General features: G+C 41.0%; 1 protein-coding gene across 25 annotated transcripts in view; it reads left to right on the top strand.

Moving 5' to 3' along the window:
- The window catches only part of eya4 (EYA transcriptional coactivator and phosphatase 4), a 621,540-nt gene that overhangs the window by 496,001 nt on the left and 101,343 nt on the right, over positions 1-24,196 (top strand). For all 25 annotated transcript variants that reach the window (XM_072553780.1, XM_072553791.1, XM_072553781.1 and 22 more), the window contains 3 exons: positions 5,524-5,606; positions 15,453-15,633; positions 20,125-20,261. In XM_072553780.1, coding sequence (XP_072409881.1) covers positions 5,524-5,606; positions 15,453-15,633; positions 20,125-20,261 — 401 coding nt within the window. The remainder of the gene's footprint in view (positions 1-5,523; positions 5,607-15,452; positions 15,634-20,124; positions 20,262-24,196) is intronic.

Genomic DNA, 24,196 nt, shown 5'->3' with positions numbered 1-24,196 from the left:
AAATGTCCTGATGAGAGCAAAACAAAAAGTTGATAAAACGTATCATTTTTTTTAGCAGTGCTTAAGTTCTGTTCTTCAAACTATTTTAAATAATTCTTTTGTCTTTTTATTAACAAATTTGGAAATGAATGTCATTGCTCAGTAAAGTATAGTTTTGTGCGAAATCCAAAGTTTTAACATTTACATTATTTATATGTGCTCTGAAATTTCAGGAGCATAACAAAGCTAATTATAGATTGAATGCATGCCTCACTTAACAATGACAATGACAAGGTTTGGGTCAGCCACCCAATTTTATGTCCAATTGATTTTGATGGAGTTTAAATCAGGAAGGATGTAAACTAAACATTCAACCTGAACTCACCCATCTTTCAGTGTTAAGACTGAGGGTGGCAAAGCTCAATGTGGAATAGAGTGCATCGAAGTTCTTCCCTAAGATGATGGCTTTCCTGATCAAATCATTGTTCATTGCATATTGTGTAAACTCCCAAATAGGACCACCATTTTTGGACATGAGAAGTTCTAGTCTACCTCAAATTAAATGGGTAAAGCATTTGAAAAAATGTGAAGAATAGTTTAAGTGTGTCACGTTGCTGCTATGTAATGGCAATGCAAGGGACATCATCTATTAATAAATTACTGCCATCAATCCAATAGGATGTTCTATCTACCACACAAGTGAGCAATGTCATGTATAAATTTCAGTGCCATCTTGATGCCAGCCACATAGGCTGCACATCCTAGTGATTGCCTGATTGAATTAGACAGTATCTTCCTCAATACTGGATTAGTGGTGCTGGAAGAGCACAGCAGTTCAGGCAGCATCCAACGAGCAGCGAAATCGACGTTTCAGGCAAAAGCCCTTCATCAGTATTTACGAACGAGAGGGACCGTATTGTTGAAGAGGAGAGTGTGAAATGGACTGATAAGCTAGAAGAGATACCTGTTAGGAAGGAAGATGTGTTGGACATTTTGAACAACTTGAGGATAGACAAGTCCCCCGGGCCTGACGGGATATATCCTAGGATTATGTGGGAAGCAAGAGAGGAAATTGCAGTACCGTTGGCAATGATCTTCTCGTCTTCACTGGCAACTGGGGTGGTACCAGGGGACTGGAGAGTAGCGAATGTTGTGCCCCTGTTCAAAAAAGGGAATAGGGATAATCCCGGGAATTACAGGCCAGTTAGTCTTACTTCTGTGGTAGGCAAAGTAATGGAAAGGGTACTGAGGGATAGGATTTACAAGTATCTGGAAAGACACTGCTTGATTAGGGACAGCCAGCACGGATTTGTGAAGGGTAGGTCTTGCCTTACAAGTCTTATTGAATTCTTCGAGGAGGTGACCAAGCATGTGGATGAGGGTAGAGCAGTGGATGTAGTGTACATGGATTTTAGTAAGGCATTTGATAAGGTTCCCCATGGTAGGCTTATGCGGAAAGTCAGGAGGCATGGGATAGAGAGAAATTTGGCCAATTGGATAGAAAACTGGCTAACCGGTTGAAGTCAGAGAGTGGTGGTAGATGGTAAATATTCAGCATGGAGTCCAGTTACAAGTGGAGTTCCGCAGGGATCAGTTCTGGGTCCTCTGCTGTTTGTAATTTTTATTAATGACTTAGAGGAGGGAGTCGAAGGGTGGGTCAGTAAATTTGCAGATGATACAAAGATAGGTGGAGTTGTGGACAGTGAGGAGGGCTGTTGTCGGCTGCAGAGGGACTTAGATATGATGCAGAGCTGGGCTGAGGAGTGGCAGATGGAGTTCAACCCTGCCAAGTGTGAGGTTGTCCATTTTGGAAGAACAAATAAGAATGCGGAATACAGGGTTAATGGTAGGGTTCTTGGTCAGGTGGAGGAACAGAGGGATCTTGGGGTCTATGTACATAGATCTTTGAAGGTTGCCACTCAGGTGGATAGAGTTTGCAAGAAGGCCTATGGAGTATTATCGTTCATTAACAGAGGGATTGAATTCAAGAGTCGTGAGGTGATGTTGCAGCTGTACAGGACTTTGGTTAGGCCACATTTGGAGTACGGTGTGCAGTTCTGGTCGCCTCACTTTAGGAAAGATGTGGAAGCTTTGGAGAGGGTGCAGAGAAGATTTACCAGGATGTTGCCTGGAATGGAGAGTAGGTCGTACGAGGATAGGTTGAGAGTTCTCGGCCTTTTCTCGTTGGAACGGCGAAGGATGAGGGGTGACTTGATAGAGGTTTATAAGATGATCAGAGGAATAGATAGAGTAGACAGTCAGAAACTTTTTCCCCGGGTACAACAGAGTGTTACAAAGGGACATAAATTTAAGGTGAAGGGTGGAAGGTATAGGGGAGATGTCAGGGGTGGGTTCTTTACCCAGAGAGTGGTGGGGGCATGGAATGCGCTGCCCGAGGGAGTGGTAGAGTCAGATTCATTGGCGACCTTTAAGCGGCATTTGGATAGGTACATGGATGGGTGCTTAATCTAGGATAGAAGTTCGGCACAACATCGTGGGCCGAAGGGCCTGTTCTGTGCTGTATTGTTCTATGTTCTATGTTCTATCAGGAATTCCTGATGAAGGGCTTTTGCCCGAAACGTCGATTTCGCTGCTCGTTGGATGCTGCCTGAACTGCTGTGCTCTTCCAGCACCACTAATCCAGTATTTGGTTTTCAGCATCTGCAGTCATTGTTTTTACCTAGTATCTTCCTCAAGCTGTCTATAATATTCAAAGTACAGACTGTACACAGCCAAAAAAAAGGGGGATGTGGCAGGCTAATGGTATTATCACTGACTGTTATTCTGGAGATGTTCTGGGGACATGACAGATTGTGGAATTTGAATTCAGAAAAAAAAGTTGAAATAAAGAGTCCACTGATGGCCACAAATCTATCATTGATTGTCGGGAAAAATTTCATCTGATTCACTAGTTCCCTTTAGGGAAGGAAAATGCTATCCTTACCTGGTCTGGCCTACATGCAACTCCAGACCCACAACAATGTAGTTAACTCTGGGCAATAAATCCTGGCCTAGACAACAAAGCCCTCATTCTATGAATGAATAAGCAAAAACCCAAATTAAAAGGTCTATTTTTAAATCTGATTCAGCATTTAGATAACACTTAGTGACCCATCATGAGTGGGCTAAAATTTCAAAAATTCCCTCCAAGATGTGTGATGCCATTTCCAGTATTGACTTCAGGTCAACTTTCCAACTAATCAGCAGCCATTTTCTTCTGTCATATAAACGGTTGTGATTGTTCAAAATTTGGCATTCTTGCATTAGTCTTGATGAATGCAAAATGAAAAACTTCTTCAACATTACCTCTTTTCAGCAATATTCAAAACTAAGTACTTACAGATGCACTGCTGTGTTCAATTCCAGTTGTCACCAGATCAGTAGAACTTCTAGCTAAAAGCCTATTTCACTGGTCTTTGTGAACTTTCAACATGGTCACATTTGAGCTTGAACTTCCTTGTAGTAGCTTCAGGTTCCTGCAGTAACTTTACTGGAAATTCCACTTACGTAACAAAGTAGAAGTAAAGTCACCATAGTCCTACCAGACCATAGGGTTACTTTCTCATTAGAGAGAGAGAGATGACAGGTTTAAGTTGAGGATAACCAGACCTCAGGCAAGGCGAGAAGTTGAGAACAAGAATATTGCATGATAACCTCAGCCAGTGCTACAATTAAACCCACGCTGTTGGCATCTGTCTGCATTGCTCACCAACTATCCAGCCAACTGAGCTAACTGACCTCAAAAACAAAGGAACAGCAACAATGCAAAAGCTACTACAATGACATTCTGAAGAATTTTTTTTCTGATCAGCTTGTCAAGTTTCTCAATCACAAGAACTATCAGTCACCTTTATTCTACAAAATCATGTTCTATTCAAGTTTAAAATCTTGTAAATGCAGAGATAAACAAAGACTTTAGTTGTAAAAGTGTTAATACAAGAAAGAAAATAAATGTATTCCTTTTTAAAAATATTGCCAGTATCATCAGAAGTACAATGGAAACTCCCAAAGCAGAAATCCCAAGATTTCCCATTTTGAAAACTTTGGATTCCTGTCTAATGCAATCTGATGGGTTTTTTTCTGCAATGTTTATTCTCTGGCACACCTAAACTGTTCAAGAGGTGTACGACAAAAGAGCAGCTTTTGTAGTTTCATATCTAAAATTTAGATCAATTGCAAACTGAAAATTTGGAAACAGTAATTAAATCTCTTGAGAATAGAAAAATCAAAAATATTAAATGCTTCCACACTTTAAAAATTTTATTTTCTGTGTCAGTGAGGCAATTTATCACAAATATTCCAGCTAAGCACAGCAAACCTAAAGGTTGTTCTGAATTAAGTACCATATGTCAAGAGCCAATTAAAGCGTTTAAGAGTAATGCCCATTGAAAATACGAGCTTTCTCAATAATGTAATTTTACAGGGATCATTGCTTGTCACTTGAATGGACGAGTCATAATGTTTTGTAGCATGTGTTATGGGTATCTATTGGGCTAAGTAGAGCAATATCACAGTGTTGTGTACATTTGAATGCTGAATTTTTCAGCAAATTACTACTGTAGTGCAGGAACTGGGAAAATGAGCAAGCAGCTTCTTGACTTCTGATCCTCTACACATGTACAGATACTGGAAGTTGCTGCGTGATTTATCCTTTATTCCCACACCATTGTTCTTCTGATACACCATTGTCTTATCATCTTTGTCATGTATCAGTTTGGTTAAGTCTTACATTCCTTTTGTAATCTGTTTACTCAGCAGAACAACAGCTTAATGGCATATGTTAACTTTTTGTTGTCACTGGACATAACGAAAAACATTATTGCAGTCAAGAATTGCATCCAGCACCAGTTTAATCTGATTCTGCAATTAGACGACACTTAGTGAACCATCCTGAGTGGGTTAAAATTCACAAAATTCCCTCCAAAATGTGAGGCCCTTCCAATCAGTGTGCTGATACCATTTCCAGCATTGACTTCAGGTCAGTTTTCCAACTAATCAGCACTCAGCACCACCCTCATGGCCTCTCTACCTTCCTTCCTACTTATCCAGCCCAGCCTCCCCTCTGACCTATTACCTTGACCCCCACCTCCAACTACCTATCACACTCTCCCCCAGCCCCACCCACCACCCTCCCTCCCATTTATCTCTCCACTCCTGAGGCTCCCAGCCTCATTCCTGATGAAGGGCTTTTGCCCGAAACATCAATTCTTCAGCTCCTCGGATGCTGCCTGACCTGCTGTGCTTTTCCAGTACCACACTCTCGACTCTAATCTCCAGCATCTGCAGTCCTCTCTTTTGCCTAACTGATTTTCTTCTGTCATATAAATTGTTGTGATTATTTGAGGTTTGGCATTTTTGCATTCATCCTAATGAGTGCAAAATGAAAAGCTTCTCCAACATTATCTCTTTCCAGCAATATTCAAAACTGAATACTTTCAGATGGACTGCTGTGTTTATTTTTGTCATCTGCATCTGCAATTTTTACTGTGATGCTAATTTTGAGACATATGAAATTTCTAAATGTACTGTTTCTTTTGACTTTAGGATCCAGTTTCACACCATCTCCTGGTATTTATGCAAGCAGCAACTCTGTTTCCAATTCAACAAGCTTCAACAGTTCCCATCAGGTATTTTTCCCAATTCTCTTCTCTTAACCATCTTTCCCTGGTGACAGAAAATACACTTGTTTCTGAACCCTGGGTGTTGCACAGCTTCCATGACGATACATTTTTGTCAGTTTTGAACTTGCTAGCCTTCGATACCATGGTTCAGTCTGCTCCCAACCACCTCAGCACCACGTATATGTCTTTGTACATCTACAGTCCCAAAAGGAGAGCAGTGGGTAACAGTCAGAAAAGGGTTGCCATCAATTTTATTTCCTCAAATCTGGAGATGATTGATCAGTTATAGCAATCCCATTACTACCATTGTCTGAGAGTGGCTAACACAAATCTCTTTCCAACGTCTACAATTACACTACAATTTCTCAATGTAATTATATCTCAGAGAAATATTGCAACTTTAAAGAAAAGATATTTTCATATCTTATTTAGCTAGGTTTGAAAATGAATTTCAAATTTATTTAAATTGCATAATTCTTTAATTGAATTTGAATTTACCTCTATTTCCACCCATTTCCTTGGCACCATTGTGACCACAACCCATTTTGCTGAACTGACTTCCTTACATATGCTGAAGCTCCCAATTTGCTCCCAACTTGCTTTCCCATCTGCCTTTGTATTGTCAGTAAACCTGGTGACAATGCACTCAGTCCTTTTTTCCAAGTCATTAATATTGACTGAGTTATGAATGTTTGAGACACAAGCACCATGGTGCTTGTGTCTCAAACATTCATGGTACACAATTATTTAAAATTTGCTAACTTATTCCAATTGTCCCCCTGGAATTTTAGGCTACATCCATGCATCCCACACCTACCCCTCTCCAAGGGAACAAGTTGGCAGGGGTAACATAAAGCTTGGTGAAATGACATCACCTACTCACTTCAAGTCACTTCTGCACATATTTCATGAGCAACAGTGTAATGTCAAGCTCATCCACCAACTCTTGGCCTAATTGTGGCCCTTATGTGGCTAATTATTAGTTCCCATTGTGCCTTAAATTTAATGTTTTTCATGGTAGGTTTGTTATCACTGACTTAATAACTGCTGCCAAACATATCCTGGCAGTCGCTGAGGTCTAGCTGAAGAATGGAAGTAATTTACTCTTGGCAAGGGAAATGGGTCTTCCCTGTCCATTCTATTTAAGCCCTTCAGTATTTTGTGAACCTTGAATAGGATACCTCTCAGCCTCCTCTATTCTAAGGAAAACAACCCGAGCCCATCCAATCTTTCTTCATGCCTGCAGTTTTCAAGCAATGGAGACACTCTTGTACATCTCCCTGTCCTTCCTATGACCTTAAGACCATAACAAATAGGAGCAGAATTAGGCCATTTGGCCCATCGAGTCTGCACTACCATTCAATATGCTACTCAAACCCTGATCTCCTTACCAATCAAGAACCTATCCATCCCTGTCTTAAATACACTCAATGACTTAGCCTCCCAAAGCCCTCTGCCCCAATGAGTTCGACAGATGAACCATCCACTGGCTGAAGAATTTCCTCCTCATTTCCGCTACAAAGCATCATCCCTTCACTTAGAAGTTGTGCCCGTGGGTTCTAGTCTTTCGTATTAATGGAAATATCTTCTCCATGTCTACTCTATCCAGGCCTCTCTGTATTCTGTAAGTTCCAATCAGATCCCTCCTCATCCTTCTAAACTCCATAATGTACAGATCTCAGCGGCTCCTCATATCACAAGCCCTTCATACTTAGAATCATTTTTGCAAACGTCATAGAACAAAGAGAACAAGGATAACTTACAGTCCAGGACTAGGCCCTTCAGCCTTCCAAGCCTGAGCTGATCCAAATCTACTGTCTAAACCTGTCGCCCAATTCCTAAGCATCTGTATCCTTCTGCTCCCCACCTACTCATGCATCTGTCCAGAGGCAAATGAATCTACCATGCCTGCCTCTACTATCTCTGCTGGCAACACGTCCCAGACACCCACCACCCACTGTGTAAAGTACTTGCCCCTTAAACTTTTCACTTCTCATCTTGAAAGCCTGACCCCTCGTTATTGAATCCTTCAACCTGGGGAAATGCTTATCTCTATCCATCCTGTCTATACCCTTCATGATTTTGTAAACCTCAATTGGGTCCCCTCTCAATCTCATTTTTTTCTAATGAACCTGAGTTCATAGCTAGCACCTTCCTTACCAGGCAACATCCTTGTAAACCTTCTCTGCACCCTCTCCAAAGCGTCCACATCCTTTTGGTAGTGTGGCGACCAGAAATGTACCCAGTATTCTAAATGCAGCCGAATCAAAGTCTTGTACAATTTTAACATGACTTGCCAGCTCTTATAATCTATACCCCATATCTCCCAGATCTGCACTCCCAGATCTCTCTGCTCATCAACTTTTCCCAAGGCTGTTCCGTTCATTGTATAATTCACTCTAGAATTAGACTTGCCTAAATGCATCACCTCACATTTGTCTGGATTGAACTCTATCTGCCACTTTTCTGCCTAACTCTTCAGACTATCTATATCCTCCTGTATTCATTGACAGTCCCTTATGCTTTCTGCTACTCCACCAATCTTTGTGTCATCTGTAAACTTGCTGATCATACCAACAGTGCCCTCTTCCAGATCATTTATGTATATTACAAACAACAGTGGCCCCAACACTGACCCTGTGGAACACCACTGGTCATCTTTCTCCATTTCGAGAAACTCCCTTCAACGACTACTCTCTGTCTCCTGTTGCTCAACCAGTTTTTTTATCCACCTAGCTAGAACACCCTGCACACCATGTGACTTCATTTTCTCTATTAATTTACCATGGGGAACCTTATCAAACACCTTACTAAAGTCCATGTATATGACATCAATCATATACATTCCTTCCTTCATCTATCAGCTTGGTCACTTCCTCAAAGAACTCTATTAAGTTGGTAAGGCACAATCTCCCCCCGCATAAAACCATGTTGCCTATTACTGATAAGCCCATTATTTTCTAAATATAACTGGATCCTATCCCTCAGTACCCTCTCCAGCAACTTTCCCACCACTGACATCAGGCTCACTGGTCTGTAGTTACCCAGAATATCCCTATACCCTTCTTGTACAGGGGACAACATGAGCAGCCTTCCAGTCCTCTGGAACCTCATCTATGTTTAAGGATGCCACAAAGATTTCTGTCAGGGCCACAGCTATTTCCTCTCTCGCCTCCCTCAGCAACCTGGGATAGATCCCATCCGGTGCTGGGGATTTGTCCACCTTAATAATCTCGACCCTACTCAACACATCTTCATTACTTGTGTCAACATGCTCCAGACTAATCAAACTTCTATATCTAATCTCAACAAACATCATGTTCCTCTCCTCAGTGAACACTGGTGCAAAGTAATCATTCAGAACCTCACCCATTTTCTCAGGTTCGCCACACAGCCTTCCTTCATTATCCTTTAGTGGACCAATCCTTTCTCTAGTTACCCACTTGCTTCTTATATAAGAATAAAATGCTTTGGGATTCTGCTCGCTAAAGCTATTTCATGACCCCTTTTAACCCGCTTGATTCCTCATTTAAGACTTGTCCGCTATTCCTCCAAGGCTCATTCTGTTCTTAGGGTACATAAGGTCCAGGTAGCTAAGAACAGCCTTTTGGCTAGTCGTACGATTATTTCCTGTCATCCGCGGTTCATGAATCCTGCCTTTCCTATCCTTTGCCTTTAATGGGACATGCCTATCCTGCACTATCTTAACCTATCTTTGAAAGTCTCCCACATATCAAATGTGGACTTTCCTTCAAACAGCTGTATCCAATCCACATTTCCCACCTCCTGCCTAATTTTGATATAATTGGCCTTGGCCCAGTTTAGCACTCTTCCCTTCGGATCACTCTCATCTTTGTCTGCGAGTATTCTAAAACTTACAAAATTGTGGTCACTGTTCCCAAAGAAATCCCCCACCACAACCTCTACCACCTGGCCTAACTCATTCCCCAATACCAGGTCCAATATGGCCCCTTTCCTCATCGGACTATTGACATACTGCTCTAGAAAACTCTTCTGGACCCCCTCCTAGGCCAGCACATTCTTCCTTACATACAAGGGCTAAAGCTACTCACAATGTTCCAAATCTGGTCTAACCAGATCCTTACACCAACTTAGCAGTACATTGCTGCTGTTGTATTCCAGCCTTCTTGAAATGAATGTTAACATTATGTTTGCCTTCCTTACTGCCAACTAAACCTGTATATTAACCTTAGGAGAATCCTAAACTAAGACTCCCAAGGTATCTTTGTGCTAAAAGATTTCTGATGCCCTTTCTCTTTTTATAAAATAGTCCATGCCTCTATTCTTCCTATCAACATGCATGACTTCACACTTTTTTCTCCACTGTATTCCATCTGCTACTTCTTTGCCCATTCTCCTTACCTGTCCAACTCCTTCTGCAGTCTCCATGGCTCCTCAACACCACCTGTCCCTCTACCTATCTTTGTGTCATCTGTCAACTTAGCAACAATTCCCTTGCTTCTTTCATCTAGATTGTTAATGTATAATATACATAATTGTGGTCCCAACACAGACTCCTGTGGAACTCCACTAGTCACTGGCTGCCATCTTGAAAAATACCCCTTTATTCCTACTCCATATCTTCTGCCAGTCAGCCAATCCTCTATCCATGTCAGTATCTTGCCCCCATTACTATTGGCTCTTACTTTATTTAGCGAACTCCTGTGTGACACCTTGTGAAAGTCCTTCTGGAAATCCAGATACTTTATGTCCATTGGCTGTCCTTTGTCTGAATTGCTCATTACCTCATCAAAGAATTCTAACAGATTGTCAGGCATGATTCCCCCTTGACAAAGCCGTGCTTAACTCTGCCCTATTTTACCATGTTAAAAATCACACAACACCAGGTTATAGTTGAACAGGTTTATTTGGAAGCACTAGCTTTCGGAGCACTGCTCCTTCATCAGGCTCCTTTATCAGCAGCGGTCCGAAAGCTAGTTTGTCTAAATTCACCTATTGGACTATAACCTGGCGTAGTGTGATTTTTAATTTTGTATACCCCAGTCCAACACCGGCATCTCCAAATCATGTCTATTTTACCATGTACTTCCAAGTACTCTGCACTCTCATCCATAATAATGAATTTTAAAATTTTACCAATGACTGAGGTCAGGCTAAATGTCCTATATGTTGTTACCTTCTGCCTCCCTCCCTACTTAAACAGTGGTGTTACATTAGTAACTAACCAGCGCCTTATATAGTCTTATATCTGCTCTTGTGTCACTCAATGAAGAAAAGTATCCAATTTACCTCCTTTACCGACCAGTCCAATCATCTGCAGAGTCCGGTGGGCATGTGCTGCATGTGCTCCAAGTTTTTCTTCCTCTGCCTCTCTTAATACCCTCCTGTCTATTGTGCATTCTTATGAACCAGACAGGACCCTCTGAAAATATTTGAAGAAGGTAGCCTAAACCCTAACGTTTTCTTATTTTAAAGGTAGATGTGAAGTGCATGTTCCAGATGTGACATAACTGGTTAAACTACTTGACGTTAAGCAAAACGCAATCATTTAAACATACATTTAATGTTCAAACAAAAGAAAGAGGAATTTAGGGTAACTTAACTTTTGGAAAACTTGATTGAATAATAGATACAGTATCTATTACTAATTAACAGTTCCAATATAGTAACATTCCCATGAACACATCCCTAGGCAAAAAGACAAATTTAGACATGGATTCTTATGTGCAGTTCTCCAATCCAGGAGGAAAAGACATCATGAGAAATTCCAGCGGAAGTAGCAGCTAAAAATCATTCACTGAAGCTTCCAACTCTTTTTTGAGACCCCAAACAGCTTCTGCTGCTAAAGCTAAAAAAAACTAGAAAGCCTTGTTTCTGAGAACTGGCCACACCCACATTCAGGCTGTTAAAAAGACCCAAGGCCTCCTAAGCTGTTGACTTAAGCCGTCTTCAGTAGCCAGTTCAATACTTTTGCCTCTACAACCTCTCTTCAGAAAAACCCAGGACAAAATAACCTTTTAAAGTGACAGCATCATCACAGTTCCCTTGCTTTCATTTTCTCTTCCTGAGATGCATAACCTCCACATTTCTTTAGATGAATTCTATTTGCCACTTTTTTGCTCACTCAACCAAACCATCAATATCTCCTGACAGTCGACAGTCATCCTCTTCACTGTCCGTTACTATAACATTAGTCATCAATATTCACCAGCCAACTTTTGTGTTGTCTGCAGATCTCCCAATCATATTTCCTACTGCTCATGAGGAAAGTATACATTTGGACTTAATTATTTTGAAATGTATTAATTAGTACGTCTAGTGTTCTGTTTAGCCTCTAATTTTTCACTAGTCCCTTCAGTTCTGATATTATGACATATATTGAGGTACACTTTTGTCCTTCTGTTATCAGAGTTAAAGTGACCATTCATACCTGGGAATCAGGCCTTTTTAACCGTTAATATCACAGAGAAGCCAGATCATTGTTAAATGAGTGTGCGTGTGTCTTCCAAGAAAGAGTTCAAGAAATGTAAAAATCAGAAGTGCAAAAACTGACGGTTCTAATACATTGACAGGAATGTTGCCATCTCTGGCAAGGCCAGCATCTTAACGATCTTTGAAAACATCATGGTGAATCATTGCAGACCATGAGATGAAAGCCCTTTGATAGATTGGGAGTTCCAGGACTTTGATTCAGCAACAGTGAATGAACAATAATATAATTCCAAATCAAGGAAGGAACCTTGGAAGTGGTGCTCCTCTGATCTTCCTGCTAATCTTTTTCTTCCGTTTAGTAAAGGTCTTCGGTTTGAAGCATGCTGTCCTGGGAGGTTTGGCAAGTTACTGCAGTGCATCTTGTTATGTTGCCAGTTCTGTCACTGTGCATCAGTGCTGGAGGTATTGAAGATTTAAGGCGATCGCTGGATTATGTCCCAGATGGTAATGGATTTCTCAGACAGTGTTTGAGCTGGACTCACCCTGCAAACTGTCACACACAATTTTGGCTTGTGCCATGTGGCTGGTGGGAAGAGGTTGGGGAGTCAGTTGAGTAACTTACTTCAGAAGTTTCTTCATTTAAGGAATGTGAGCATCATTGGCATTTATTGCCCATCCCTAGTTATTCTTGAGAAGTTGGTGGCGAGCTGCCTTCTTGAACTGCTGCAGTTCTTTCACTGTCGGTAAATCCACAATGCCATTAAGGAGGGAATTCCATGACTTTGATCCAGTGATGCTGCAGGAACAGGCAATATATTTCCAAGTCTTGATGACGAGTGGCTCAGAGGAAAACTTGCTGATGATGGTGTTCCCACGTTTCTGCTGCCCTTGTCCTTCTAGATGGTAGTGGTCTTGGGTATGGAAGGTGTTGTCTAAGAATCTTTAGTGAATTTCTGAAGTGCATCTTATAAATGGTACACACTGCTGCTACTGAATGACAATGGTGGAGAGAAATAATGTTTGTGGATGTCATACCAATCAAGAATGCTCAAATTCTGTCTTGTTCCTAACCACAGTATTTCTCCAGTTAGTCCAGTTGAGTTCCTGATCACCAGTAACGCCTAGCATTTTTTTATTTTTTCACTTGTGGGATGTAGGACATTGGTGTTGCTAGCTTGCCACATTTACTGTCCATCCCTGGTTGCCCTCAAGAATGTAGTAGTGAGCTGTCTTTCTGAACCACTGCAATCCATGAGCTGGAGGTAGTTGGTGGGGATTCAGAGATGGTCATGTTACTGAACATCATATGGTCAGAGGACTGTTTTTTGCTCTTGGCCAATGGATTTGAAAATGGTGGGTGATTTAAAAGTCCAGTAGCCAGCATTCCCACCAGCTCCCTATCTGTCTGAAATTCCACAGGGCATTGGACAGCGACCCATTCTGAGAGTTGTTGAGCTTTTAGTGTGGCCAGTTTTGCTGCTCACTTAAGGTACTCTTCCCATCCACCCCCACTGTTCTTCTTTTATACACTGGCTGGGGAGGCCCAAGCCTGGTAGAAAGTTCAGCAGCTTTCACAAACTCAGATCACCAACACTACACTCAGCCGCCCAATTTGCAGGTTTAACTAGGTGCCTCAGCACTGTAGGGTTGCCTGTAATGGCCAGCCCTAGTCACTAGTTCTGTCTTGTACTGCTGGAACTAAAGAGCTACTAAAGCATCAGATAGGTTGGCAGCTCTCTTAGGGCTGGACATCCTCCCATGAAAGGAATGGAAATCTTGCTTTAAACCCATTAACACTACTCCAACATTAAACTGTCATAGAGCTAACCTCACGATTGTGGGAGGGCTCCACGCTGACATTCTTATTAAGGGTGGGTATGGACTGTGGTAACCTGAAGAACCCAGCACAGAGAGCCATTTACAATATAGGAGGAGACCATTTGGACCATCAGATCCATGCCTGATTGTGGTTAAACTGTCTCAGTGGAGATTATCTTTCCTGTCACTTCAATGGCACAAATGTTATTTGACATGGATCAGCCCAGCCTTAATGTTGACCACATCTTGCTTCATCCGGGCATGGGCTGCTTCAGTATCAAAGAAGCTGTGAATGGTGCTGAATATCGTGCAGTCATCAACTCAGAAATTGTGGAAGCTTTCCAAATGCAGAATGAGGCCAATTGGCCCATTGCATCTGCAGCAGCAAAATAATGAGTCACCCAGCCTAATCCCACTTTCCAACACTTGGATCATAGCCCTGAAGGTTACAGCGCTTGAAGTACATATTCATGCACACAAAATTTTCACCAAAGGTCCCCACTTCTGACTTTATGATGAAAGGAAAGTCATTGAAGAGGCCACTAGGATGTGACCCTGGGGAACCCCTACAGCCATGTCCTGAGGTTGATTGATTTCCAGCAACCACAAACATCTTTCTTTCTGTTCAGCACCACTCCAGCCAGTGGAAATCCATTTTAACATTGACATAGGTTTTCTTAGGGTTCCTCATGCCAGACGAAAAAAAACATTTCCTTCATATCAAGGCCAGCCACTCTCAGCTCAACTCCTGAATTTCAGCTCTTTCGCCCATGCTTGAGTAAGGGCTGTTATCAGGTCTGGAGCCAAGTCGTCCTGATGGAATGCATCTATGAGCAGATTATTCCAGAGTTTATTCAAGGTGGCACAATGCCTCGGTGGTTAGCACTGCTACCTCACAGCGCCAGGGACCCTGGTTGGATTTTACCCTCGGGCAACTGTATGTGTGGAGTTTGTACATTCTCCCCATGTCTGCGTGGATTTCCTCTGGATGCTCTGGTTTCCTCCCACAGTCCAGAACTGTGCAGGTTAGGTGGATTGGCCACGATAAGTTGCCTATAGTGCCCAAGAATATGTAGGTTAGGTGGATTGGGTATGGGAAATGCAGGACTACAGGGATACAGTAGGCAGCTGGGTCTGGGTGGGATCCTGTTTGGAAGATTGGCATGGACTTGATGGGCCAAACGGCCTGCTTCCATACTGTAGGGATTCTGTGGATTTCTAGACAGCACTATTGATGATCCCTTCCATCAGTTTGCAGATACCCGAGAGCAGGCCGATAGGGTACTAATTGGTCAGATTGAATCTTCCCTGCCATTATTTGAACATGATATACTTGTCATGAACTATATTCTACATTGTCAGGTAAATGCCAGGGTTACTCCTGTATTGATCTCTCAGTACCACTCCATACCTTCTCAGTTTACTAATGTACATCCAAAATGTTATCTTAGTTGTTTATAAACATCCTGTATTTATTACACCTGAAAAGAGTATGATTTTATTCCACCACATGCATTTCATTTATAATCATTCTTATGACTATTGCACTGACTGAATAGTGTAACCAAATGATTATTCCAAATAGGAGATTATACTTAAACATGATTGTTACCATTTTAGGATTACCCTTCTTACACAGCATTTGGCCAAAACCAGTATGCACAGTATTATCCAACTTCAACATATGGCACATATATGACCTCAAATGATAGTGTTGATGGTACCTCTTCAACGTCAACAACTTATCAGCTACAAGATCCTTCCACTATCACTGGACAACCAGGTACAGATCTTCCTGGAGGTAAGTAATTTCCTTTTCTTTTACGCTGTATTTGTTTTTTTCAGAAAACTAGAAGATCAAGTACCATCATGTTTTTTAACAAAAGAAAACGTGCCTGGTTTAAGTTACTACATTAACATACTCTGTTTTTATATCTTTGAGTGCACGTGCCTTTAAACTGTTCTCCAGGGCTGCAAAGTTAAGGTAATCGATATATATCTAATGTAAGACCCAAACAACTGAATTTAACTGCATTTAATTCTCTTATAAATTGTGTGGCAGGGGAGTGGGGTGGGGGTGGGGGGGAGTGAAATGTTGGGGGTTTGCAGTTGTAAGGACTTTTGTCGTTGTACTCTGTGCAAGGTTCAAGGTACTATGTTGAAAGTGTTGATTAGGACATAGAGAAAAATAAAAAGGTCCAGCAGCTTGGTTTACACTTGTCAAAACAAACCCTTTAGTGCTGACTACTGCACTTGCTCCTCTAAAGCAGAAACATATATTTATACAGTTAGACTGACAGAGGGAAGGCTGGTGCCTCAGATTTGGAGATTTTGTTAAATGAGTTCCAGTTGCGACTGAACCATAAGTACAAAAGACATGCAGACGCACACACACACTAGTCGCAGTTGGTTTGTGTGGGTGTAACATACCAAGTTGTCTTTGGTCCAAGTGGAGAGCAAAGCTCAGAGGACAATAACCAATGCTGTTGATAGATTTGTATAGTTCAACATTTTATTATATGGTGTGTGATGTTGAGGTTTAGCCATAAAGTGAATACAGCCCAGGCTGAGTTAAACAGAAGCAGGTTTCCGAATTAGTAAACAGCAAACACAAAGCAAACTGTTTCAAACGTGTGTTGTTCGTAATTCAGAATGAACAGGAGAAGCTAAAGTATGGTTTTTTTAGATTTTAATGAATTATTTTATTTTTCAATTCCTTTTTACAGTTAAAATGCATTTTAAACAGCTCAAACCAGTATATGTGCTTGTTGTGGTTTAATTATCTTGTGAAAGCTCCGTGCTGCTTTTAAAATGAAGCTAATACTTTCCATTAATATCAGTGTGAAAAAGGCAAACTCCATTATTCCAGAGTTTGACTGTTTTAATTGCAGGTATTTGAACTTTGATATCAAAGCTTCCTTGAGAAACTGGAACATTCTTGAATCTGAAGTCTCTTTTTTTTCCAGTTGTCTTTGGCAGCCTTACAGATTTTTGATTAAGGAAGCTTATCATTCTTCTTCAATCACAGACATTTTCTTTTTCCATTCCAGCGAGTTAGACTGTTTTTCATTATTGAGACATAACAATAAGTGCTTTAAAACCTGTTCTGTTTCCTGTTAACATTTTTCTGTAACACCCTTCAGTTACACTCACTAAACATGGGTAATTATGTGGGATTCCTGGCCTGTGTGGTCTTCAGTTGCTCTCACTGCCATAGATACCCGAATAACATTATCCATCTTGAGCATGAATCCTTACTTAGAAATGCACACCAGAAATGCATTTTTTTAAAACAAATAATTGAGCTTCCAAGTTTTGTGAGAGTTCCCAAAGACATCTGTGCGCATGTGCATGTGTTCATTTTATGACTGATGTTCTCAGGCACTTACATTTTGTCCACTGCATTAATGTTATTGCTTTGCTTGTCTTTTAATCGAATTTTATATTTGAACTTCACTAAACTTTGGAGGTTCACAGTTGCAGCTGATACTCTCTGTACAAGCAGCAAACTAATCAGGTTGAGGTCTTAACTCCAAAAGACTTCCCAAATATAAGTGCTTGGGTAAGGGTGGGTGGGGAGGGTGTGTCAATGGGGAGAGGTGCTGCTGGATTTGTGTCAGTATATATTAGTTTTAATCATTTAACAACATTTCTGCACACATCTACTGGATCTTGTCCATTTTACTTTACTTTTTCAGCTAGACTTTTTATTGGAGTTAAGAAGTATATTTTCATTTGGAAGCTTAGATTAGCCTACAGCTACACGGAGATCCTCAGAACATAATATGTAACCCACTTGGGTGTGGGTGTAACGTGTTAATATTTTTATTCGTAAAAGGAGTCCAATGAACTGAGTATAAGAGTAGAACTGTGTGCTCTGGTTGGAGTAAAACTGCATTCCTCACAATCTTTTTTTTTATTCTCATTCCAGTTAGGGTTCACAATTTTGTTTTAGAGTTAGAAGTGGATTTTCCACCAGTGGCACTAAAGCAGGGAGGATGGTCTATAAGAGTTAGGCATTCAACCATGGTCATTTCAGATGAAACTCCTGGGGTCTGGGTAATTAGTCATGCGCCATCATTGAATATGGCGACAGCTGAGAACTTGCAGAACTTGGTGGAGGGAGGCGGGTGTAGAATTTCTGGGGCTGCTTCACATACTTCAACAGCTGCAGCAAAACTAAGCGCCTGACTGTGGAAGTCAAAAAATGGAGGCAGCAGATGGAGTATCTAGGCAAGTGATTGAGCAGTCCAGGCACTAATCCACCTGCAAAACCTGGAAACAAATGCTGGGGGGGGGAATGCTAGTTACTTTAACAAAGTTGCTGAGATAAGGCTATTCAAGGGTGCCATATACCAAATAGTTGTTACAAAACAGCATTCCACAGAGTGTTGTCCACTGCCTGTTATGCATTTACTGCTGATCCATGCAAAGCCCTCAGACAACCTTATAGCTCTTCCATCCCTTCCCATGCATGCCGCACATTCGAACTGCAACTTTCAACTAAAGCTCTTGACACACTGACGTCTCAAAAGAGATTCACACAGAAAATCATTTTAACATTACTTAGTTATGTGATCTATTCCCACACTGGTATGCAGGAATCGCTCTTATGATATCTTGAAATAGTTCATATCACAATGATACTGCTCTGTTTGCAGTACAGAGTTTGTCAAAACAAGAGGGTACAAACCAACCAAGGGTGAGGCCCTTTCAATTTCAGATCTGTGAATCAGTTTCATTGCTGCATATCATGAATGGTGAAAACATGATGGAGAGTGCAAGTAAGGCTTACCCCAAACAGTGCTATAGTTTCATAATGCCCTTGTTCTTTTACCTCCCACAGCCCACTCACTTACTAATGTGCTTGTGTTCAAAGCCATCAGTCTCATCTTACAGGCAAAATTCTAAAATGAGTTCCTCCTTGCTTTTTTTTTATTTCACAAGCTTAGTGAAGCTCCCACTTTATAAAAGCAGGCATTTGCATGAAGGAGTTCTAAGGTGGACCAGACTAAGTCACTAAAGATGGGAGCCTGAAAATCCATAGATATGATACTTCAGCTCAATTAGGTAGGATCAGATTGTCCACTTAAGCTTGTAAAAGCTCCCCCTCCCCCACCACAACACACACACACACACACACACACACACACACACACACACACACACACACACACACACACACACATACACAATTCGAGAGATGATGGAAATTCCTCATTGATTCTCAAGTGGGCACACTTTGTCTAAGCCATGAGCTAGTTCTTCAGTCAATATAGAGGCCAATTACAAACATAGAAACTCATAATCTGAGAGAACCCCTCCTGGAGAAACTGTCACATTGCAAGGAACTGAGTTGTTGGAGAAATTTTATAGGGAAGTCTACTTTCCACCCTATAAAGAAATTAAGGAGTTGTATTTACGTAGCGCCTTTCCTGACCTGAAGACATCTATAACATCTCACAGGCAATTAAGAAGGGTTGAAGTATAGTCGTTGTTGGAAGCACCATAGCTAATTTGTGCATGCCAAAGTTCCACAAAGGAATTACTAGGTAATTTCGCAAAAGTAAACATTTTTGTTAATATGATGTTTGCTGAGGTATAGATATTAACCAGAATGTGAAAGAGACTTCCCCTCCTCACTGTCTAAAATTGTTCTGTGGGATCTTTTACTTCCACCCATGAAGGCAAATAGAATTTGCGTTTTAAATCTCATACAAAAAAATGACACCTCCAGCAATGCAGCATTACCTCAGTACCAGAATGTGAACCTAGACTTTTTTATTCAAGTTTCTGGAATTGGTCTTGAATGCATAACCATTGAACAACTGACACAGTTACAACGCTTGCACTACAATTCAGCAGAGTTAAAGTAAGAGAGCACCAAAAGGGCCAAAGATCTCATTCCCAATGCTCTCCAGCTTCCTCACACATGCATTTGAGCTAATGTAATGATTGACTATTCACTCCACCTTTCTGCCATATTCTTAGATAGTCCATCTAAATATGCATAGCAACTGAATTTTAAAAAAACAAAAGCTTCCACATCATTGAACCTTAATAGTTCTGGCTGTGGCAACAGTTAAATAAATTGTCGAACTGTTTTTACTGTGCCTGGTGTATTTTCTTTATACATAATTATTCAGCTGCTGAACTGCTGTCAAGCTGAATGCTGTGCAATCATCAGAAATCACTTTTCTTCTACAGCAGTGTGAACTTGTGGTAAATGCTCATACCTTGTATGCAGAAAAACTCAAGATGATAGTTTTAATCTGAATGGTTGCTTTTACAGGGGAGTTTGATACAGTGCAGAGCCCATCAACACCAGTCAAAGACCTGGATGAGCGAACGTGTAGGAGTTCAGGGTCAAAGTCACGGGGAAGGGGAAGGAAGAATAATCCATCACCACCTCCTGACAACGACTTGGAGGTATGCCCTGACTTTAATTGATGAAAGCTTAAAATTACATGTATTTTGCAATAAAGGTTGAAAGGCAGGCCTCATTATGTAGGACTACAGCGAAACATTCTTTCCAAAAACCTGCTTTATAAAATAGTTTTCAGCCCAGATTGGTGTGAGTTGATTTTATTCCGACTGATAATAATAGTGCAACACAATGATGGTTTCAGCAAGCAATTAATTTTCAGACTACGTATTCCGTCTTATTCCTTTCTGGGTTTAGAGATGGTAGAACAGCAGAAGATTCAAGTTGAACTGAGAATTCCTGATAAAAGTTTCATTGCATACCATGTGGTTACATTTCTAAGACTGTGAACTGCTGAATAAATTTACGGTCCAAAAATAAACAGAACCTAAAGCACTACTTTCAACATTGAAAACTACAATTTGTTGAAAGTTCAATTTGTTTTCAATTATGAGTTGCTATCATGAAGAGCTGCATGGTAGATTCAACAGAAATGTGTCAGAGAAAGCACTGCTTGTTATAAAGGGCATTCACTGCATTGCTGTTATAATGATTTGGCCATTCCCCCATACAAATGCTTATACAAATTAAAAAGAGAGTTGCCAAGGAGTCAGTAAATCTTTAATAAATCCTTTGGATAGTGTGTTAACTGGGCAGTTTATAACACAGTGATACATGCTTCCATTTCTGACTTAGTTGCTGTCAAGTAGGGGAGAGTTAGGAATATAACAGTTGGTCGAACCACATATCGGCCAGGAAGATGAACAGAACTCCGATAAGGAAAAAAGGCATGTACGAACCTTTAGTGAAGACAGAATCAGGCTTAGCTATGATGCCATGATTGAATAACCTTCTGTTACACAATCACAGATAGAGATGGACTCCTGCAAAATAGCTGAAGGCCAGTTATGGAACTATATCTCAGTATGATGCAAAAGCCTAATAACTGAGAGAAGATCTCAAGGAGGTTCCTCAGGAAAGATAGGGGTGGTTAAGGACTGGATGTGGGAGAACGAATAGGGAAGCAGGAAAGCATTGAAACCAGGAGTGAAAGTGGAATTCGAGAAATCAGAAAGTGAAAGCAGGACCAGGATTCAGCTAGCAAAAGGGGAGAAACCAGTGAATGTTCGTTTGTTGGTGTTAAATTAAAATTGGGCTCCCAACTACACTCTTCAGAATCCTTCCTGAGAGCAGGATACCAACACTGCACAAGCTGCTGTCATAAGAATCATGACAGATACGAGTTATATTGGATTCTGGTCATGATAGCAATTTTTAATCCTCTTCACTCCTCTTGAATGCCTATCATTGTGTTGGTGAGGGTTTCTCCTATGGTGTCAGGAAAAGATTGAGGTCCTGCAATGAAGTAAAAGATATGATAAATTCTGAATTGATTGTTAAAGCCAATCCCAATTTAACAAGTAGACATTTCGGAGTGTATTGCTTCCTTTCTAATACATTGAAAAGAGAAAACAATAAGTAAAATTATGTTTAGCAGTATTAACCTACCGCCCAGTGTTCTGCTTATCTTCCAAACCTGCCACCTTTATCACCTAGAAGAACAAGAGCGGTAGCCTCTTGGGAACACAACCAACTTTAGGATTCCCTCCAGGCCACATATCATGCTGACATTGTCACTGCTTTAAAATCCCCTCCCTCTCTGAGAGCACATTAGTGTAGCTACACCATATCGACTACAGTAGTTTGGGAAGCTGGCTCAGCGGCACCTTCTTGAGGACAATTAGGGATGAGCAACAAATGCTGGCTTTCTGCGCAACAATTGTTTTTCGAAAAATGTATCATATTCGGCAACTAAAACACAGTGGTACATATATACAATTGGATGGTCAGAAGTAAAACACCAGTGCCAATTAAGGATGGCACGGCAGCTCAATGGTTGGCATTGCTGCCTCACAGTGCCAGGGACATGGATTTGATTCCACCCCCGGGTGACTGTCTGTGTAGAGTGTCTAAGTGGATGTTTTTTGGGTGCTCCAGTTTCTTCCAAAAGTGTACGGTTTGGGTGGATTGGCCCTGTGAAGTTGCCTCTGGTATGCAGGCTAGGTGGGTTAGCCATGGGAAATGCAGGGTTACAGGAGAGGCCAGGTGTTGGGTCAGGATGGGACGTTCTTCAGAGTGTCATTGTGGACTCGATGGGCTGAATGGCCTGTTTCCACACTGTAGGGATACTATGATTCTACACCCTTGATGTCTTAGAACATGACAAGAATAATACAACACACAAAAAGTAGTTAGTCTGACCAAAATCTCTGCTAGAGTCACCGTTACTGTCTTTTCCCATCCTGTTCCTTAATCTACCCACCATTTATCTGACATACAGGCAAATGGATGCATGAAGTTGGTTTGAATAGGTGTTCAGTCTAGGAATGGATAGAACTTGTCTGTGACTGTGACCATTTGATTTCCTCCTGACTATCCTTTATTTTGCACTATATATATATATATAGGCAGGAGCATTTTGTTTTCTCAGTTCCATTTGTCAGACCTGGCTGGCACTGTGTCATGATGAGTGAACTCCACAGTTGAGCAAATTTTGTTTTATAACAAAGAACAAAGTTATTGTGGTCTTGGAGGTTAAAGATTGTACCAGACGTCTGACATCAGAGGTACAGAAACTAGTTTTTAGTAATGTGCAGTTGTATGAGATTTAAACCCAGTCTTATCAAGTTGGACCAACTCAGGAACCCTTTAAAATGGCAGGTGAGTTCCAAATCCTACTTATAACCATTTACAGTTTTATAGAAGCAGGAGTAGGCCATTCAACCCCTTGAGCATTTTCTGCACTCTTCCTGTACCCCATGATGTCATTAGTAACTAGAAATCTTTCAGTCTTTTTCTGTAATTTACTGAGCTTCCACCGAGCTTCCACCTAGGAGTCATGAACCACAGGGGAAACCCAGGCAAAAGTTGGGGAACCAAGAAAATCTAGTTACCCAATTCTGGTATTCTTCCATTGACAGGCTTTGTAAATATAAGGAATGCTCCTTCCATTTCATTTGCTAGATGCTGCAGCATCCAGGCTGAGTGATTGTACTTGCACTCTAGCACTATTGATCCTGCACACGAACTGTTGTATAATGAAATTTTTACATTTGTAGGTGTTGTTGTGGTTTCCCAAAACATATGGGTACATTACTTTTCATAATTAGCAGGGCTGTTGTCCCTGCATCAATCTTGGCCAATAATAGTCTGCAGTTTGTGACAGACAGAGAAGTTGATTCTGTTGCAAATATTTCAGACGTAGATGTCTTCCACGACATTGACTGTGAAGTATGTTCACCACTTTTTGTCCCACCACTTACAGTGTCAGATTCTGGTCCCGTCATGTATGCATTTCTGATGGGATACCAGATGGCCCTTATTGTAGCTGGAAGATACTCCTTTTGCGAGGTTTATATGGGTCAGTGCACAGCTCTTTGTAGCTGCATCAGCTTTTTGCTCGAGTGCATTGCCTCTGCTAATGGCCTTCTCTGCCACATGCCTTGCAAACTTGATTGAAACCTGAGCTTTTCCTTGGAAGACTACACCTTCCACATGTCTGCTATGTTTTGGTGTTCTAATGATTGTGTCAGCCATCAACTTTGTATTCAAAGCTTGTGAGCTTGTTGACTTGCGAGGATCACTTTGTCTTTACGTCCATGCTTCTGTAGTTCTTTGACACTATATGTTTTTAATTTGTTCTGCAAATCTTTCTGGAAAACATCCATGGCGGTGGATGAAATCAGTAATGCAGCTATTGTCTTTGCTAGCTCCCTATTTTAAAATTTACAGAATGAGCCTTTTCACTGTATCTGCTCAAGAAATGGTCCGTGGATATTGTAGACTTCTGTGTGGGATGGCAGGATTAACATATGAAGAATTAGGAAAGATTGGATCAACTGGGCTTGTAACTGGAATTTAAAAGAATGCGATGGTGGAT

This window comes from Chiloscyllium punctatum, chromosome 3 (assembly GCF_047496795.1).
Source record: "Chiloscyllium punctatum isolate Juve2018m chromosome 3, sChiPun1.3, whole genome shotgun sequence".
Lineage (NCBI taxonomy): Eukaryota > Metazoa > Chordata > Chondrichthyes > Orectolobiformes > Hemiscylliidae > Chiloscyllium > Chiloscyllium punctatum.
Note: the sequence above shows the minus strand (reverse complement) of the source record. Positions and strands in the feature narration are given on the sequence as shown.